Consider the following 21,708-nt stretch of genomic DNA (forward strand, 5'->3'; position numbering starts at 1 on the left):
AAAAAAAAAAAAGAAATTGTGAATTTCAGTGCTCTTCCATTTTGGAGGTGGGGATATTTAAATATCTATTTGGGGCCGTATTTGAAAATTAAAAATTGCCAAAACAATGATACAAAAATTGTAGCATTCTGTATTTTAAATATCGAACCCTTCACAAATTAATGCTTTTAAAATAAACCCCCAAAAACCTATGAAAATTATTACAACAGCTCTAAAAAGTATGAGTACACTGACACAACAGGCCTGTGGTCTGGTAGAGACAGAGTTTAAGATGTAAAGTCTTATAATACTGTCCTTGGACCTCTGTGACTGTATGTAAGCCCCCATTTGACAGGCATGTTAAAGGTCCACAATTAGGCCCCACCAAAGAGCACCAACTGCCCCCACTAACAGAGCCTGGCATTTTCTTTCTTGTAAACTAGTGGCTTCCGTCCATGGAGTATGCCCGTAATACAGAGCTGCTCAATCCCAGCACCATCGGTTTTATGGGGGCACAGGGGAGGGCTGTCCTGTGCATTGCAGGATGTTTACAGCATCTCTGGTCTCTACCTCCTAGATGCCAGTAGTGGCCTCCCCACCCCTCCAGTATAAACAGTATCTCCAAATCTTGCCACGTGTCCCCTGAGAATGTTTCAGAAAAACCCAAGTTCAGCTGCCCTTCAGTAGAAAAGAGACAGAGTTTTGACTGGAAAGGAATATGAGCTTTATGCGGGAGACTGGCCACCTGGGGAGAAGGCAGACTCCTGTCCAAATACTAACTCCAAGGTTTCTCTCTGGCACAGAGACTTTTAAAGGGATTGAGGCCGGTTAATCAGTAAAAAGGGAGCACAGTGGTCTGTAACACTTCTTGATTGTGTGCAGACATTATCTCTGTTATCTCTCAGAGGTTGGTATTTGTTGGTGACCCAGGAGGGAGGCTGTGCAAGAGGCTTCGGTTCGGAGTCTTTCTAGGAAACAATGCATGATCTGTAGATATACAGAGAAAAGTTTAGTTAATCACTCAGGCTAAAGGTGCTTGGTTAAACTTAAAAGACTGTTAAGTTGGCCGAAGAGACCAAGGCGGGGGCAAAATCACCCTTTGTTGAGAACTATTGCCCTAACACTATGTGACCTTCTTGACAGCAGGTTCCCATATCATACATCTCTGTGTCACCCTCCACCCATACACGGTGCGTCATACATAGCAGACACACAGACGTTTGCTCAATATACTTGTGCCAGGTAAGGCACACAGAAATACGTTCTTAAGAGAACAAGACGCTGCTCACAATGCAAGTTATTATCAGAAGCTTCATTTCCAGGAACAGAATTGCTAGCAGACTGGATGAGGAGGTTAACACCATTTACTTGGTGCCCTCTCTTTATGCTGCGGTGTGCATGTACTATTTCATTTCACTTTGTACAGCGATCCCATGGCAGATTAGGAAACCCAAGCCATGAGAATCTCAAGCACTTGCCCAGAAGAATAAGAATTGGAACCCAGGTCTTCAATAGAGTTCTACTTAACCACACTTCCATTCAGCATGGCAAAAGCTTGTTGGGAATCATTTGTTTTGCATATTTTTCTAAAATAATTTTTCTAAAAATAATTGCTTAATCCCTAAAACACCAAAAGTTGACAAAGGTCGATCAACTGAGGCAGAAATACAATGCAAACGTATTACACAGGTCCAAAGCATGCTTACCATTACAATAAGAATAAGTAACATTGGGGGCGCCTGGGTGGCTTAGTTGGTTAAGCGTCCGGCTTTCGCTTAGATCATGATCTCACGGTTCATGGGTTCGAGCCCCGCGTCGGGCTCTGTGCTGACTGCAAGCTCAGAGCCTGGAGCCTGTTTCAGTCTGTGACTCCCTCTCTCTCTGACCCTCCCGTGCTCATGCTTCTCTGTCTCTGTCTCTCTCCTAGAAATAAAAAAAAAAAAAAACACATTAAAAAAAAAGAATAAGTAACATTGTTGCTTATTTATTAATGTGCCTTATATTATTATAGATTATATTATTATTATATTTTATTATTATAATGGGTCATTTATTAACCAGCCTTTCATATGGATTCGTTTCCAGAAAAACATCTGCTATTTCAAGTTTATGATGATGAGCTGTTGTATTTCAAAGACCTGAATTCCAGCCCCAGTCCTAATATCCAGTTTTCTCCTGAGAGAAATCGCTAGAATAGTACATCCCTCAACTACCACAAAGGGTTACTGAAGAATCAGGGGATAACAAGCATATAATAAAAGCCCTTTTTATGCAGAGAGAGCTCTACACAGGCTTCAGAGACACTCTTCTTTATTTTCATTGTGGAGAAACCACAGACGTGAACCCCACTTACAGGATATAGAGAAGGAAACTGACATTTCTATTCCTATGTCCTTCTGGCCCTTTGCTTCTCTCTGGGTGACGTTTTTGGAACTCCTGGTAGTTAACAATGCAAACTCCTGACCCCCTCTCCAGACTCCTATGACCAAATAAAAATGTTTCTGTGCCACTTCTGTCCAATTTGACTACCCAAAACTAATGATAATTGCTGTTCCCAATCTCATGTGACATAAAGTTGACATTCAGTAATAGACTAAAAATCAAAATTGAAAAGCCACAGTATAAGATAGAAAGTAGGGAATATTTCATTACTAGTGGGTACAGATTAAAAGAAAAAAAAAAGATCTCTGGTATGAGAAGAAATAAAGCCTCCAGCAAGGTGATCACTTGCTAACACATTAGAAAAACACTTCTCTTGCCCATTTCAGAAGACGCAAGGGCGGAGGAGGGGAGAGGAATGTGAGTGTGGGGTCCGGGCTCCCCATCAGCCACACACGTTCTCCTCCTGCTGTTTTACTCACGGCAGATTCACCCAGTGATAAATCCAAGAATCGTGAAGCCTTGTTTACACATTTCAATTAAAAGCCTTGAGAACAAAGGTCATACCATGGTATTAATAACAGTTCTGGAGATTCTGACAGCAGTGACATTTTAGAGAAAGAAATGTCCAGGCCAGCAGCAAAGAGATGGACATTTGACACCATGCATTGTTGGCAAGTATTCAAGTGCTAATCATTACACGTTTGTTTTCCTTCTATTGTATGCGGTTTTTTTAGAATAGTTAGTGTCTCTTTATAGCCAGAACTACCTAGTTTTGCCTGCAAATAATTTTCTGGCAATTAAGAGGTCCGCACCAGGGTTATTTAAATACCTGAACTGGGGAACAATTAAACCCTCTGCTGAAACCTAAGTCTAGTGGGAGATATAGGGTTACTTCCTTCAGTAACACACTCCTCTACACTCAAGTCAGGCGAAGGCGATCTCTGTAGAGACTTCCGGATGCGGTTGTAGTAAACATGGGCTGTGGAGGCAGGCACTGAGGGAGGACCAGAGGATGCACTTGAAATTCTGAAATGATGTATTTGTAAGAGCTGACCTTGGAGCAAGGGATTGCAGTGTCCAGAAAATGTCAGAGACCCCCCGCTACTGCTTGGACACCTGTGGGATGACCTGCGCCGACTAGAATGCCTGGATGGTTCAAAAAGGCGTGGTATGGGCTGGCATCTTTACTCAGCTTCTCCTCCTTTATCCTGATCATCGTTGCCCTGACAGTGCCCCACTGGCTGAGTGGGAAAATTCTTTGTCAGACTGGAGTGGACCTGGTCAACGCCACAGATCCAGAGCTCATCAAGTTCATTGGGGATATCTATTATGGGCTCTTCCAAGGATGTAAAGTGCGACAGTGCGGGCTCGGGGGCCGCCAGTCCCAATTCACCAGTGAGTATAATGGGGGGTGGGGCATGCAAGCTGCTTTAGAACCTTTATTTTCTTTTCATTTGTAAGGGTGCCTATGTCTAATTGTGAAATTTGACGTCTGCCTCAATCTAAGGCATTATGACAAAGTCTACAGTAACCGAAAGGTTGTCCAGCACCAAGAAGAGACCTTTTTTTTCTCTCTGTAGAGACTTTAGAAAAAAAACATTAAAAATAGGGATTTCTATACTTCTGTAATTGACCTCTATTAGGAATAACTATTAAAATATAGAGCGCCTACATGTGTCATTCTGCTAAATGCTTTACATGGCTTCTCTCTTTTAAGCCCTTATAACAAATTTATAAAGAAGGAATTCTTAATGTTCCCATTTTGCGGAGGACTACACTGAGATGTGGAGGGGTTATATAACTTGCCTGGAACCCGTCCCCCCCCCCCCCCACCCCGGAAGGAGCAGAGCCAGACTTCAGACCCTTGCGACGTGACCTGGGCGTTCTCGGCCAGCCCAGCACGTTTCCACTTCTGTTTCTATAAAAGGTCCCTAGTCTGAGAACGGGCAAAAGAGCTGTGTGCTTGGGCTCTGGAATCTGACTGTTGGGTTGAAAGCCCAAGTTGGGCACCCACTGGAGCGGAGACCTGGGGCAAGACCCTGGAGGCTCTCCATGAACGTGAGCAGGCACAGCCCTCGGCTGGCATCCAGTCTCACGTCAGAGCTGCTCTGGATGTAAATAGAGCAGGAATTCAAGCCCGACTCAGGAAGGGTCTTCTGGGAATTAAAAAACAAAGCAAAAAAGGGCAATATTCTGTAAGCCTTTAGAAACCATTAGATCGCGCAAGAGAACAGCGTCCTCCACAACCATAACTAATCAACAAAATGCAATGCAAGGGGATAAGGAATTTTACTCATTTGATTTCTATATTTCAGCATTGTAGTTTTTAGACTCCTGCCGAGGGTAAGTATCTTATTAAATGTATAAAGACAGCAAGCTGAAGCCATTGATAAATACAATAATACGAATTGGCATTACTTATATACATAAAGGAAATACATATTTGTTATGGATATTCAGAGGAAAAAATCTCTGGGAATATATCTATGTACACAGCAATGAAATTACACCAAGGATATTGTAAAAATAGCTTTATTAAAAACATTACACAAAAAACTGAAACACATACACATAAAGAAATAGGGGTGCCTGGGTGGCTCAGTCGGTTAAGTGACCGACTTCGCCTCAAATCATGTCTCCAGGTCAGTGAGTTCAAGTTCCCCCGTCAGGCTCTGTGCTGACAGCTCAGAGCCTGGAGCCTGCTTCGGATTCTGTGTCTCCCTCTCTGTCCACCTCTCCTCTGCTCCCACTCTATCTGTCTCTCTCTCTCTTTCTCTCTCTCTCAAGAATAAATAAACATTAAAAATTTAAAAAACATTTTATAATAAAAAAGAAATAAAAATAAAGGACATGTCAAAAGGAGACCATGGCAACTACAGGTGATTCTGAATTGAGTCTGTTTGTTGTTAAAAATGTCAGTTGGTGAGACAAATGAAGAATTTGATTGGGGCATAAGGATTAAATAGCAGGCCTGGACCAGTGTTGACTCAGTGATTTTAGTGCTGTGGTTCTGTAAAAGAACCTGTTTTTGAATGAAACAGACCCTGAAATACTGAGGGATGCAGGGGCAATTTACCTTCAAATGATTCAGGAGGAAAAAAATTCCTTTGTACCATTCTTGCAATTTTCTGAAGTTTGAGATTCTTCTAAAACCATACACACACGCACGCGCGTTTTGAGGGAGAAACGGCACAATGTTTAAGTAGTTGCAGTTAATTGAAATTAATGAATCTCACGAAGGAAGTTCCAAAGCTTGGACTAAGGAGTGACCATCAATAGCAGCACTGTTCCAAAGACTTTAATGAGTAAGAGAGTGCTTCGGGAATATAGTAAAAATAGCCCCTGGTAATTATATAGCATGATGTGTCGTGTTACCATGACAACTGCCTTCTTACATACTAGAAAATTTATCTATTATTTATTATCTGCCTCCACCCCTTTGGTATGTAGTGCCAGGAGGGCAAGGGTTGTGGTTTTTCTCATCAATGATCCCAAGCTCCCAGAAGAGTGCCTCAAAACACTGGCCCTCAAACACATTGGCTGAATGAATAACAATAATGTACTTTTAAATTCATTTGTACTAAATGTTCACGTGCAAGACACCAAACTTGTGACCTGTGCCACACTAATCCTCTGCAACCCTGGTAATTAGGAGGCAACTAAGACTCAGAGAGGTTAAGCAACTTGCTAAAGGTCACAGAGCCCTGAATGCTGGAGCCAGACCCCAACCCAGGTAAGGTTGACCCCAAAGTTTCCTACTTTCCACCTTATGCTGCTCCTTCTGGAATTTGTGGCTGGCAACTTTCCCAAAGCAGGGCATCACCGTAGGAGTCCTTACTGTTCTCCTGGAATTCGGCAAAGGGTAATAGGGAGGTGGTGGATGAATGGGGTGGACGGATCGTCAAGGGTGGACGGATCCTGTTAGAAATGACTGAGTGGCGGGGCACCTGGGTGGCTTAGTCGGTTAAGCATCCGACTTTCGCTTGGGTCATGATCTCGCGGTTAGTGGGTTCGAGCCCCGCGTCGGGCTCTGTGCTGACTGCCAGCTCAGAGCCTGGAGCCTATTTCAGAGTCTGTATCTCCCTCTCTCTCTGACCCTCCCCTGCTCATGCTGTCTCTCTCTCTATCCTAGGAATAAATAAAAACATTAAAAAAAAAAAAAAGAAATGACTGAGTGGTTACCCCAAAATGGTGGGTGTATTAGTTACCTAGAGCTGCCGTAACAAAGTAACAAACTGGGGGACTTAAACAATAGAATTTTTTTCCACGGTTCTAGAGGCTGGAACTCAGAAATCAGCTTGTCGGCAGAGCCTCTGAGCCCTATAGATGGACCCTTCCTTGCCTTTTCCAGCTTATGGTAGCCCCGGGCGTGCCTTGGCTTGCGGCATCCCCTGTGTCTCCTCACATGGTCTTCCCTTTGCACGTTTCTGTGTCCAAATCTTCCCGTGTACAGGGACACCAGTCACATTGGATTAGGGCCCGTCTTAACCTCCTCTTAGGGCTCAGTCGGTTAAGCGTCCGACTTCGGCTCAGGTGGTGATCTAGCGGTCTGTGAGTTCGGGCCCCGCCTGGGGCTCTGTGCTGACAGCTTGGAGCCTGGAGCCTGCTTCCGATCCTGTGTCTCCATCTCTCTCTGCTCCTCCCTCACTCACACTCTATCTGTCTCTCAAAAATAAATAAGCATTAGAGAAATATTTTTTTTTAAAAGCCTTCTCTTGATTAGCTCTTGAAAGACCCTATTTCCAAATAAGGTCATATTCTGGAGTTCTGAGGTTGAAGACTTCAACCCATCTTTTTGGGAGAGGGATGGCAGGGAAGGCACAGTTCAACCGTCACAGAGGGTGTGAGGCAGCAGGGGGTGGGCCTGGCATAATTTAGGAATCCCCCAGCACAAAGCATCCCCAGGACAAGCAGCTGGAGCAGACAAGGGACCAGCTCTGCGGGACAAGGGGGACCCAAGGAGAGCAGGCCGACTGAGCCCTTCCAGGGAGGCGCCAGGTAAACCCCTGCGGTCCCAGCTCACAGAGAAGTAAACTACCTTTGCCAGAAGCCGGAGCAGAGGAGCACATTCTGTTTGCTGCTGGAGGAACTCAGTAAACACCCGTTTCCTCCTCCTCTTCCTTCCCAGCACCCCCCCACACACACACCCCCACTCCCCCCCCCACCAGGAGACCGCCCTCTGGGTTCATCTCTGAAACAGCAGCACTGAGTGAGGATCATAAAGGACTTTTTTTTTTTTAATTTTTTAAAAATTTATTTCTAGGAGAGAGAGAGAGAGACAGCGTGAGCAGGGGAGGGTCAGAGAGAGAGGGAGTCACAGACTCCGAAACAGGCTCCAGGCTCTGAGCTGGCAGTCAGCACAGAGCCCGACGCGGGGCTAGAACCCACGAACCGCGAGATCATGACCTAAGCGAAAGTCGGACGCTTAACCGACTAAGCCACCCAGGCGCCCCAAGGATGTTTTAATGTCACCTCTGAGCAGGACAATATTCAAGATGGTTTTGTTCTGGCCTCCCCGGGGGTGTCCCAGAGGAGGGTATAAAACTTGCATCGCCAGCACTGGGGTGTGAGTCCCCTGGAGCTGGCCGGGCTCCTCCGGTGTGGTCTGGCTTTGCACCTGCTGCAGGTCAGGGACAGACTTTGCACTGATCACAAGGTGTTCTCTCAGCAAGGGCTGAAAGTTTAAAAAGAAAAGGAAAGGAAACAAAAACCCTAAGGGACACTAAGAAGGGAGAGAAGCAACAGTTAACGAGAAGTCTTGCCAAGAAAAATCCCTTGGAAAGAAACTCAGGGTAAAGTTTCGATGCTGGCAAGATAACCGCATGGAGATAAATACAAATGGAAACACGGAACTGGAAAGAAAGATTAGAACTAGGATGTAAATGTGGAGTGTCTGGAAACTTCTCAGTGGAAAGGACTTTAAAGGGAGAAGGACGGGGCTTCGGGGGGGCTCAGTCAGTTAAGCGTCCAACTTCAGCTCAGGTCATGATCTCACAGTTCGTGAGTTCGAGCCCTGCATTGGGCTCTGTGCTGCCAGCTCAGAGCCTGGAGCCTGCTTCAGATTCTGTGTCTCCCTCTGTCTGACCCTCCCCTGTTCATGCTCTCTCTCTCTCTCTCTCTCTCTCTCCCTCTCTCTCTCTTTCTCTCAGAAATAAATAAAAAAACATTTAAAAAATAAAGGGAGAAGGACAATTCTAGTTCTCAAGCTTGGGAGACACCAACCTCCTGTGAATATAGGGAGGCTGGTGAGCCAGCAAAGAACCAGAGGGGAAAGGGGCTGGGGGTGGGTGAGGGGAACCAGGAAAGCTTTGAGTCCTGGTTCCCAAGGGGTGGGGGGCAAAGAGAAGCAGAGCATGACATCAAACGATGAAGCATGGAGTTCAAGCTCACAAATAGACCCCAATTTGACCAGGAGGTGCTCAGTAGAAACCCTGCAGTAGCTGCAGAAGAAAGGGTATGCCCGGGCACTCTAACTTCTGTCACTTCTAATTCTTCATAGGTAACTACTGAAAACAGTGATCTCAACTCCATATGTCATATGGTAGCTAGGACTGTAGTCCTGTATAGAATTCGGAGTCACCTGCCCAAAGAGAAGGGACCTAACGTTCAAGCATATGGGGAAATGGGGTTGATAAAATCTACCTTATTTCCTTGTCACAAACACTGAATGAGATAACGATGTAATGGGTTCAGCTCTTTACGTGACTGTGTCCAGGAAATGTTGAATACCCTCAGTTCACACACAGCTTTTGCTACCCCACTGTACTGATGAGAAAACTGAGGCTCTCAGGGGTCACATGACTTTCCCCAAGTCAGAGAGTAACGGTAATAACAGCAACAGCCACGGGAGGCATTTTGAGAGCTCACTCTTTCCCAGGTACCATGGTACCATCTGCCCTATGGTACCATTTCATCTCCACAGCCACCGGGTGTAGCCAATATAGAGAAAACAGATACAAATTAATATCTCACTAAATTATCCTGCCACATTAATATGGAAAATTAGTATTCTAATAGAGTATTGTGCAACATGAGAATTAAGTGCCCATCATACATGGAAAAATGCCTACCTTGCTCAGGGATCCAAGATGATGCTCCTAGCTTTCTATTAGTGCTTCTCAAGTGTTATCATTATTCCTATGCACTTCATGATCTGGTAAGATGGGTAGGGGAGTGGTTTAGAGGATCCTATTTTATACTTGTGGCAAATGAGCAAAACAGGGATTTGAACCCAGGTCTAGGCTTCCCTCTGCGATGCCCTTCTATGCTCTTCACAGATGCACTTGAAACCTCCTCTACCTCTCTGATTTAATGAAGGCAACTCTCTGACCCAGGTTAAAGCTTTTCCGTTGGCCTTCTTGGGCTGACTCTCTTGCCAACCACCTTTGCTCAAGAGGCATCATGTGGGGCTTCTCTGCATCAGCTCACCTGGATCCCAGGGCTTTGTGGTCAGTGCCTCTTAAATCGCCACCTGGGGCACATTTTGATTCTGCATCCACTGCAAGGAAGAGAGGGTTGTTAGTCAACTGGCAAGTGGCAAATCGGGCCTCATGAATTCTTCTTGGGAAGTTTCCTCCTTTTTGAAAACCCAGCACGTGTTTCCTGGCCCTCACTACCCTCTATTACAGCCTCAGGGGTAAGCAAGCCTGGACTTTATGAACTCGAGCCCAGCTGTGACATGGAAATTATTGGCTGTGTCTTTTCTCCCCAGTCTTCCCACACCTGGTGAAGGAACTCAATGCAGGCCTCCATGTGACCATTCTGCTGCTCCTCTTCGTGGCCTTGGCCCTGGCTCTGGTCAGCATGGGATTTGCCATTCTTAACATGATCCAGGTTCCATACCGGGCGGTCAATGGCCCCGGGGGCATCTGCCTATGGAACGTCCTAGCAGGTAAGGAAGGCCTCCAGGGAGAGAAATTCAAGTCCACTGCCACCACCAAGTGGTGGCACTTGAGTTCCAAGTAGGTGGGGGGAAGGTGTGAAGGAATTAAAATGCCCGCCTCAGCCTTCACTTCCCTGGTCTATGACCTTCTTCATGAGCATGAATGTCCTCTTTACTGAAAGTTGCAGGATCTCTGTAACAGTAAAGAGCCAAACTGGTGGCATGCATGAGTGGCTGAGGACTCAGAACAAAAAAGAGAGGTTGGGGATAAGAAGAGAAAAGAGAAGACAGAGAGCTGGGGGTGGAGGATGGAAAAGAGAGCACCAGTGTGAGGGTGGGAGGGACCCTTCTAAATGACAGGAGAGGAGGTACCTGGGATTTTATAGGCTTCTTTTCCTTTAATCCCCACAACCTCCTTATGCGGTGCTATTATTAGACCCGTGTTTGCAGATGAAGATCCTGAAGCTCAGAGAAGTTAAAAGCCTTACCCACGGTAACACAACAATAAGTAGCAGAGTTGGGATTCTAACCCATGTACAACCGAGTCTAAACTCTGTCATTTTTTTAATCATGGTATCATTTATAACCACTGTGACCTATTTTCCAAGACAAAAAACAAAAGTGAGTGTGTGTGTATGTGTGTGTGTTGATTTGGGATTATGCACTTAAAAAACCATATATAACAAAAATAACAAAACTGCCAGAAATGGGGCTGTTTCAGAAAGCGTAGGTCAAATGGTCAAGTATCATTATAGCAATAACCCATCACTACCTTTGACCATAAATTATAAAGGCAGATAATGTTGTTTTAGCATGCGTTGTCATGTAATGTCAGTAGATCAGTTACTATGCATTTGCCTCTACTTGCAGACATGACTGTCCTACAGAATTACTCATACACATGGCTCACTCCATCTAGGCCACAGATGTCTTGTTTACCTCCACGTGAATCCTCGTAGTGGCTGGCATGTAAAAAGTGCTCAGTCCTATGTTTATTATTTTTTTCAATCTTTATTTACTTTTTTATTTTTGAGAGAGAGACAGAGTGCGAGTGGGGGAGAAAGAGAGAGGAGACACAGAATCTGAAGCAGGCTCCAGGCTCTGAGCTGTCAGCACAGAGCCTGACACAGAGCTCGAACTCACAAACCACGAGTTCATGACCTGAGCCGAAGTTGGACACTTAACCAACTGAACCACCTATGCACCCCAGCTCAGACCTATGTTTAAATAAATGCTTGTTTCCATCAAGTTCCTTCTTCAGAGATAGTGCTCTTAAGTATTACTGCTGAGAATATTTTTAAAAGGCAATTTGACAAAACTTTAGTGCTTTTGGACATAAAAATATGAATATTTTTTGATTGAACAATTCCAAATAGAGATATACACTATGGAAATAACTGGAAAAGGGCACAAAGATTTATATAAAAAGCTGTTCACTGCAGTACTTTATAATACCAAAATTTAGACGCAATCTAGATATACAGAAATGAAGTCCTACTCAATTAAACTTTAATTAGTTAGGTGTATTGCTTGAATACAGTTTAAAATGGTGCTGTAGCAAACTACTGAACAACATAGAAAAATGTTGAAGTAAAGGAAAAACCAAGCATAAAACAGAGCATCAGAATACAGTTTTGTTAAAGAAACAGAAATGTAAAGAAATATACTAAAATGTTCAAAGTGTTTATACCTGCTTTTAGGATAAAAGTGAATTTGTATTTTCATGTTTATGATTTTCTCTGAGGTTCAAAATTTCTTCAAGGAAGATACAATAATCCAAGCAAAAAGCATAATAAAAGTGTTTTTTAAATGTTAATTAAAGTGGAGCAGTAGAAGAGTAGAGAGAGAGCCTCCCAGAACATGGAGGTTGGAAGGAACAGGTAGGGAATACATGAAATCTGGATCCCTTCCTTCGCCTCTCCGCTTTCCTCTCCTCCTCTTACCTTCTCCTCTTACCCTTAAGCACGGGAAAGGGATAAATAAAGAAAAGAGAACAGTCCAACCCTCAGCTGGACCCCAGTCTGCACAGTAAGGTGTTCTTAACCTTTCCACAGAGCCCTCAGGGTCCACATCCAAGCCCTAAGTTATGGAGACACTGCATGTATCCCAACAGACACCCCGTCCCGGGTAAGGGATGCAGTTGATCTCAGATGAAGCTTACTCTCTCTCCCACTCCTCTCCCCCCTCACACTGTGGGTTATCCAGTGCTGTTAAAAGCACATTAAAAAGTGTGTCCTAATAAACATAAAAATTTATTTTTACTTAAACAGAAGGTAAGGGGAGCGCCTGAGCAGCTCAGTTGGCTAAATGTCAGACTTTGGCTCAGGTTATGATCTCGCGGTTCGTGGGTTCAAGCCCTGCATAGGGCTCTGTGCTGACAGCTCAGAGCCTGGCGCCTGCTTCAGATTCTGTGTCTCCCTTTCTCTCTGCCCCTCCCCCACACTCTCTCTCTCTCTCTCTCTCTCATAAATAAATAAACATTAAAATAAATTTTTTTAAAGGTGTGTCCTAGGGTACCTGGCTGGCTTAGTCCTAGTGCAGGTGACTCTCCACCTTGGGGTTGTAAGTTTGAGCCCCACCTTGGGGACATAGAGTTTACTTAAAAAAAAAAACAAAATCCCACGAAGTTTTTCAACGCAAAGCAAGCTTGTTGCCTGTGCCACAGAAATGCCACCTCACATAGAACCATTACGGCTGTATGAGGGTGCCTGTTGGGTTTCAGGTGGAGTCGTGGCCTTGGCCATTGCCAGCTTCATGGCCGCAGTGAGGTTCCACGACCTGACCGAGCGCGTCGCCAACTTCCAGGAGAAGCTCTTCCGCTTCGTGGTGGTGGAAGAATGGTACGAAGAGTCCTTTTGGATCTGTGTGGCCAGCGCCTCAGCCCACGCCGCAAACTTGGTCGTGGTGGCCATCAGTCAAATTCCGCTCCCTGAGATTAAGACCAAAATCGAAGAGGCCACGGTCACGGCTGAGGATATCCTGTACTGATTGTGCTCTCCTGCTCACACCCGCTCCTGAGTCAGTTCTGCAGTGTGAACAGGGACCTCATTTCGTGTGCAGGCTTTGCAGTCCAGCACGCCTGCGCTCCTAAGAAGAAGGAAACGGAAGGAGAAGGAATGGTGCCTGGACCAGAAAAGAAAGCTTTCCTGAGCCTGTGGCATCCCTGCCTTTCCCTTGCACTGACCTTGGAGTTAGAGACTTTGCTTCTTGCCAGCCATGTGGACATGGACGACTCACTTAATGTCTGTCTCAGTTTCCACCTCTGAAAAATGGGGTAATAATGACCTCACAAGGTTGTAATGAGGTTTAAATGGGCAATAATATTGCCAACCTTTGAATCAATATATGTATCTACAATTAAAGCACTCTACAAACACAAGGTACTGAATGCTCCAGTAAATGCCTGTAGACCCCTGCTCTATTGCACACAATATTATGGGGGGTGTAAAGAGGCATATGGTAATAGCCCTGTCTGTCTGCCAGAAACATCTAACGGTTCCACAGGACACAGGAATCAGATGGCAACACTAACACTCAGTATGAAAATAACTTATCATTTTTTTTAGCAGTTATTACATACTGGATACTATTCTCAGAGCTCTACAGACATTAGGTCCTCAGTACAAATCCAGATCATTGGTACTACTTTATTTCCATTTCAAAGATGAAGAAACTAAAGTACGCAGAGATTGAGTAACTTGCTGAGGTCAAGAGTTCGGTTGATGAGGTCTGAAACCAGAGTTTATACTTGTAACCATTTTGCTAATCTGTTGTTCGAGGTTCAAGCAATTGAATATGATAAATGCTGTAACAGTACGTGCATAAAGGACTGAGGAAGGAATGAACTCTTCTGGATGCGATGTGGTATTAAAGAAAGTATCACAGAGGTGATATTTGATCTGAACCTCGAAAGATGAGTAGACTTTTTCCAGTGGTGAAGGAAGCAGGTCTGGAGAAGGGCATTTCAGGATGAGTCAGTAATGAGGGGGAGGCACAAGGTATGAAATTACGAAGAGGGCTTGGAAGCATGTGAATACGCAACGGGATTAGAACGCTGTTCTAATTCACCAGTTAGATAAACCCTGCTGCGCTGTGTTGGGTTTCCCTTAAGTGGTCCTGTGGTGGTTAATTACGTGTGCCAACTTGGCTGGGCCACCATACCCAGATATTTGGTCAAACCTGTTATTCTAGATGTTTTTGTGAAGGTATTTTTTTGAATGGGATTAACATTTCAATCAGTAGACTTTGAGTAAAAGAGATTGCCTTCCATCATGTGGGTGGGCCTCATCCGATCAGTTGAAAGCTTTAGGAAAGACCTCCCTCCACGGATTGGGAATTCTGTCAGCAAGCTGCTGACAGACTTAAACTGTAACTCTTCCCAGGGTCTCCTGCCTGCCAGCCCACCCTGCAGATTTTGGATTCCACAAATCATGTGAGCCAATTCTAAAAAAAATTGGCTTCTCTTTCTCTCTGCCTCTCTCTCTCTCTCTCTCAGCATGCGTGCGCACACACACGTCCAACTGGTCTTATTTGTCTGGACAACCCTCACCCATGCAGGTACAAAACTCCTTTGTTCATTTTCCCACAGGGCCGGCTGGGGTGAATCCTTTCTTAGGTCTGCTGTCTTTATGCCAAGTAAAAGTTATCTAATCCCCTAAATTAGCTCCATCTAACATGACACCCGATTTGGACTTGCTCTACCATTGCTCAATGCTGAGCTTCAGGAGGATTCCATAGCATCTTTTCTGTTCTAAATGCGGGGCCCATCCGCCCCTTCTAGCCCTCTCCCCACTCCTACCCGGGGCCGCAGTATTGTTTAGCGGACCGATGTTGTTCATCAAATATGCAGATGGCACATGGCTGGAAGAGATAGTTAACGACGTGATAGGGGATGGATCCAAAAGATAGTGACAGACTGCGGTGCTGTCTTGAAAACAACTGGAAATGTCAATATTCTATCAAGTTTATCATAAGGTCCTGCTGACAGCTGTTGGGGGGGTATCACACAAGAGTGGCAACAGTTTATTTTATGATAAATAACTGAGACGCTTGGTACATTATTCACTCAATGAGTGTTGAAAGTGATCTAGGGGCTGGGAGTGGAGCAGAGAACAGACAAAAATTCCTGCCTCCTAGAGATTTCATTCTCTGAGGGCCAGGGGGTGATTCACACTGAGACAGCTTGTAACATCGTTAGCCCAGCCACAGCCTGCAGCCTGATCCCTGCTTCAGACATGTGCAGACTGCCACACAGGGAAAGAGGAAACTGTATTTTGCCTCTAATCGTGGAATTACCTCATTAAGATGGTAACCTTGACCAAGACGGATGTGTTCCAAGGAGCCAAAGTGCAGGCTTTTGTGAATTTTCCTGGTGACAGAGTCCAGGGCTTTTTGGGTTTCAAAAGCATCTGTAACTCCATAAAAGCTCCAAACCATGATCCATCAGGTAGCAGCCATAATGTTGCCGGAGATAATTGAGTTCGTCTGAAAGGCATCTCTCAGGGTTATTGCCAAAGAGAATTTAGCCACTTTTGATGGAGGAAAGAATGAGAAGGATTACCTGGGTCACACAGTCCTCTCGCCTGATCCCTGAAACATATAGAGAAAACGTAGCCCCTTTATTTTGACTATAGTTAATCTGGTCATTTCATGAGTAAGGAGAAAATAATAATAAATGCCCAATGCGGTTTAAATATAACCCAACCTTATCATTTATACCATCATTCAGGTAATGGTAGCTCTCTGGGATAAAATGGCTAATTCTTTAGGTAGCCTCTCTCTTGAAGGTGGTACTAGAGTTATGGGAGAGAAGATGCTTCTAGAGTTACAGGCAAGGAGGTCCTGCACACACATATTCCCTGGAAGTATTCCCTGGCCTCCTCTTGGTTGGGGATGGTACACTGGCTGCACTCTTTGGGGTCCTGTTCCCCTGGCTGCTGCTTACCCTGCTAGCCATCCCACGGCTGTCTGAGGCTGGAGGAATATGAAATGTTCTGTCAACTGGCCAGAGCCTGGTCACTCCCTGGAAGACTTGGCCTCATCTTGGATCCTACTGGCTGCGGGCCCTGAGTGATAACCAAGTCTGTCCCCCAGCTGGCCTGTCTGCTGTCCAAGCAGTCACCTGTCTACAGCCAGCCTCTGCTGCAGTCACCCACGTGCAGCTGAGCAGCCCCTCCTGGTGTCAACACAGCATCCTGTCCCATGGGCCCCTGGGGACACCTCTCCATTCCCTCTTACGAGGTAACTAAGGTGATTCATTGGCTCGTATTTCCCCCAACCACATTGCAGCCTTGAGTGGTCCCTGCTGCTGACGGAGGGTCCAGCCGGGAAAAGGTGGTACGGTGCCTTAGGTGAGGCCCAGTGCTTTCGAGATCTCCATTTCCTCAATTACAAAATGAGGAAGTCACACTACATGATAAGGACCATCATCTAGTGTGGGCCAGGCACTTTCCATACCGTCTCCTTCATTCCGACGACAATTATTCAAAATAAATATCATTGTTTTCATTTTACAGATGAGCAATTGCAGGTTCAAAGAACTGAAGTAACTTGCTCAGGCCCCGCTATTAGTAAATAACAGAGAAAGGACTCAACCTCCATCATCTGTATAACATCAAGGCCACCATTGTCCCACTGCACCATGACTGCGTTTCTGAATGATAGACCTCTAGGCTCCTTCCCAGGGCTTCTACAGGCAGCTGTGCAGACTACACCCTGCCCAAGACGTAACTCTTCAAGTCTAGCCCACGCTCCCTTGGCTTGTCATGGCCTGCACCCTCAGGAATGTTTCTACCCAGAGGGGGTGTCTTTTCCTTTTGCTCACCAAAGTGTCTGATGGGCTCACAGTGTCCCATGCCTTCCAACCTAGCAGTCCTCGTAAAGTCAAACTGTTCATCATAACATTATTCTATGCTATGGGTTAGAGTATGACAATGATGATTCATTTTCATATGTCCTGCATAACTATCATATGCATACTTTGATATATTATTACTGATACTAACAGGGGGAATCAAACCCTGTGAAACTTAGCTTCAGAGAAGTAATTCACGATCAGTGAAACAAGGTTCTATTTTATGTTCACTCTGGGACATTCGGGTGATAGGTGATGTCTAAGTCCTTTTGGCCTGAAATGACAAATTACTGTAGACTGCCTTAAACAACAGCGATTTATTTCTCAGGGTACCTGGGTGGCTCAGTCAGTTGAGAGTCCAACTTCGGCTCAGGTCATGATTTTGCGGTTCGTGGGTTCGAGTCCCACATCGGGCTCACTGCTGACAGAGCAGAGCTTGGTTTGGATCCTCTGCCCTTCCCCCCCACACACCTGTGCTCTCATTCTCTCAAAAATAAATAAACAACAGTGGGGCGCCTGGGTGGCTTAGTCGGTTAAGCATCCGACTTTTGCTTGGGTCATGACCTCGCGGTTCTTGGGTTCAAGCCCCGCGTCAGGCTCTGTGCTGACTGCCAGCTCAGAGCCTGGAGCCTATTTCAGAGTCTGTATCTCCCTCTCTCTCTGACCCTCCCCTGCTCATGCTGTCTCTCTCTCCCCTAGAAATAAATAAAAATATTTTTAAAAAATAAAATAAAATAAACAACAGCAAAAAGAAATTTATTTCTCATGATTCTAGAGGCTGGAATCAACGCTCAAGGCCCTGGCAGACCTGCTGGCTGGGGAGAACCTGCGTCCTGGCTTGCAGATGGCCAGCTTCTCATTGTGGCCTCATCAGAGAAAGAGCTAAATCAAGATCTCTCTCTTCCATTAGAAGCGCTAATCCCATTGATCAGGGCTCCACTCTCATGACCTAAACCTGCCAAACATCCAACCTCTTAAACATGTCACATTGGGGGTTAGGATTTCAACACATGGATGGATGTGGGGGGGACACAAACACTCAAGCCATAACACATGATTTTCATTAATGGAAATATACCAAAAAAGTATACAATTAAACAAAGACTTTTGGATAGCAAGAACCCTTCTATGTCAAATCAGAGTGGAGTTATATTACAAATATACTTCTCTCTCTTTCCAGAACAATGTGAAACTCTCTGAAAACTGAATTAAACAATTCTTCATACTTCCAAAGCATGTAATGAAAATGCTAGGTCTTCCATTGAAGAAAATAAACTGTTTTCTAAATCACAAGGTCACTGCCCAATAGTTGATGGTCAATGAGAACTAAACTTGAACAGAAGTTTCCAACATAATCCAAAATGACAATTGTATTTGTCTCCTATTGCTGCTGAAGCAAATTGCCACAAACTTGGTGGTTGAAAACAACACAAATCTATTATCTTAAGAGTTTTGAAGCAGCACTATCAACAACAGCCAAACTATGGAAAGGGCCCAAATGTCCATCAACTGATGAATGGATTATATATAATATATGGAATATAGATTGGAGTGGAATATATATAATATATGGAATATAGATTGGAATGGAATATATGTTGGAATAGAATATTACAGCCAACAAAAAGAACGAAATCTTTGGCGCCTGGGTGGCTCAATCGGTTAAGTGTACAACTTCAGCTCAGGTCATAATCTCATGGCTCATGAGTTGAAGCCTCGCATCAGTCTCTGTGCAGACAGCTCAGAACCTGGAGCCTGCTTCAGATTCTGTGTCTCCCTCTCTCTCTCCTAGCCCTCCCCCAGTTCATGTTCTGTCTCTCTCTCTCTCTCTCTCTCAAAAATAAATAAATGTTTAAAAAAAACTTTTTAAAAAGAATGAGATCTTCCCATTTGCAATGATGTGGATGGAACCAGAGAGTATTACACTAAGCAAAATAGGTCAGGCAGAGAAATACATGTACCATATGATATCACTAACATGTGGAATTTAAGAAACAAAACAGATGAACATATGGGAAGGAGGCAGAGAGAGAGGGGGAAACAAACCGTGAGAGACTCTTTAGAATAGAGAACAAACTGAGGGTTGATGGAAGGAGGTGGCTGAAAGATGGGCTAAATGGGTGATGGGTACTAAGGAGGACACTTGTGCTGAGCACCGGGTTTTATATGTAAGTGATGAATCACTGAATTCTACTCCTGAAAACAACATTATACTATATGTTAACCAACTAGAATTTAAATAAAAATTTGAAAAAGGAAAACAAAGAGTTTTGGAGGCCAGAAGTCCAAAATAGGCCTTACTGGGGTAAGTAAAGCTGGGCTTCATTCCATTAGCTGGACTGCATTCCTTCTGGAAACTCTAGGGGAGAGTTTGTTTTCCTGCTTTCCCAGCTTCTCGAAGCTGCCTGCATTTCTTGGCTCATGGCTCTTTCCAGCAATGTTGTCTCTCCAACCTCTGCTTCCATCATGCAGGTGACTATTCTGAGAACTCTGACTCTCATGCTTCTCTCATAAGGATCTTTGCGATTCCATTGGGCTCACTCAGCTAATCCAGGACATCTTTGGGGGACATGTTTCTGCTTACCAGAGCTATGCTACTCAAATCCAGAATTTCTTGTTCTAACAGTTTTCCTGGAAAAAATAATATTTAGATATAAAATAAATGAGCAAAATACTATATTATTATTAGTCAACACTAACAGATTGGCATCATAATTTAGAAAATCCTTGCTGGAAGTGGAGTGCTCACCTACATCACCTACATAGAGTTCAAATACTAATTTAATATTTGGAGTACATCTTTGGAAATCATAGAGGGACAGGAGATTAAGTAAGGCACAGGGGATCTCGAAGTGAACCATGATCTCAGGACATGGTGTTGGAGACGGACACAGCCACTTAGAGAAGTTACTATGCCCATTTTAGATGAACTACTATGTATGAAAGATTTCTTCTCCTCCTCTCCCTCCTCTCCCCCTCCCCCTCCTCTCCCCTCCCCCACCTTGCTCCCCCCTCCTCCTTTTCTTCTTCCTTTCAGTTTTGGTTGTTGAACTAAGAGTAGAGCTTCATAAGAAACCTATGTAACCATGACGCACATAAAATTCTTGCCAAATAAATTAGGCTTCACGCTCTCCTTTGCTCCTATAAATTGCATTTTATTTTCTATCATAACGTCAACAATTAGTCGGCAAAGAAGAGTCTCCACTTGACATGAATACCATTTGATGCCTACTGAGCATTTGCTGGACTCTGTGCTGAGTACTCCCGTGCATTATCCCATTTCATCCTCACCAAAACCCTGAGAGCATTTACTCTAATTACTAGTTTGAAATTAGAAATCTAGTTTTCTCATTTGGAAAATAACCAGCTTGCTTAAGATCATCTCTAATTTTCTTTCCCACTCTAAAATGTTGTGATTTTTAATCCTATAAAATATGTACAAATTTATCATAAACAGAGCATCTAGTATATCCCAGGCAGTAAGCGCAACATTTTCATGTGGGCTATTCGGGTGACGGAGATGCTACATGTATACACTAAAAACTCAACATTTGGAACATTCCAGCGTCCAGTTCAACTATATTTTGAATATGTATGCATTTCTGTGATGGTCATAGGTTGAACTCTCAGCTAAAGAAAACAAATTTATACACAGCATGTGATTATTTGTTTTATTGCTTTTTGTTTCGGAGAAAAATAATAAGCAACAATGGCAAACAACTGTGCAACAACAGCGATGTTTCTTTTGCCATTTGGGGAAGAATAAATAGGATGTAATACATTTTTTTTCTTTTTTAACAAGCGTCTCAATCCTGAAGATTCTGAAAGGGTGTGAGGCATGAGGGAGTAAATAGGCCAACAAGGGTCCATTCTATTGAAAAAGAGATGCTTATGTGAGTCCAGCGGACCTTCTTGGTACTGGTCAGGGGAATGGTGAGCCAATCAGTAAGGAGACCCTGATGCCCCTGCTGATGGTCACCCTGGACCCTCCCAGCTAGAGCAGCCTAGGCAGCTCGTTCTATACCCACTATTTATTAACTATATTATCAGGGTGGTTTCTGTCTCCAGAGCGAATTATTCAAAGTGTTGCTTTGTGGGCTCTTTTTTTTTTTTCTAAGTTTATTTATTTTGAGGGAGAAAGAGCACACTCGAATGCCAGCACAAGAGCTCGCACAAGCTGGGGAGGGGCAGACGGAGAAGGAGAGACAGAATCCCAAGCAGGCTCCCCACTGCCAGCCCAGAGCCCAACGTGGGGCTCAAACTCACGAACAGTGAGATCATGACCTGAGGAGAGATCAAGATTTGGCCGCTTAACTGACTGTGCCACCCAGGCACCCCTTACTTTGGTTTGGAAAAGCAGTGTTCTCTGTGGTGAGCAGTCAGCAGAGCCATTTTAAAGCCCAGCTTTAGGGATGTCTGGCTGGCTCAGTCGGTGAAGCATGGGACTCTTGATCTCCGGTTGTGAGTTTGGGCCCCACGTTGGGTATAGAGATTACTAAAAAATAAATAAATAAAATAAACACCCAACTTTAGGGGTTCCACTGTAGTAGGTTCTTATAGTGGAGAAAATCCTAGAAAATTCATAAGTTGTTCAGTTTCTCATTTTGTTTGT

At 44.4% G+C, this 21,708-nt stretch overlaps 1 protein-coding gene across 1 annotated transcript; it reads left to right on the forward strand.

Annotated features, from left to right (window-relative positions):
• The first annotated feature begins 3,503 nt into the window (after nt 1-3,503).
• CLRN2 (clarin 2) lies at nt 3,504-13,231 on the forward strand. The gene is made up of 3 exons (XM_039218698.1): nt 3,504-3,756; nt 10,073-10,252; nt 12,966-13,231. Exons 1-3 carry the CDS (start codon nt 3,504-3,506, stop codon nt 13,229-13,231), a joined length of 699 nt encoding a protein of 232 aa, XP_039074629.1.
• Nucleotides 13,232-21,708: the final 8,477 nt, after the last annotated feature.

This window comes from Hyaena hyaena, unplaced genomic scaffold (genome assembly GCF_003009895.1).
Source record: "Hyaena hyaena isolate Hyena2069 unplaced genomic scaffold, ASM300989v1 scaffold_774, whole genome shotgun sequence".
Taxonomy (NCBI): domain Eukaryota; kingdom Metazoa; phylum Chordata; class Mammalia; order Carnivora; family Hyaenidae; genus Hyaena; species Hyaena hyaena.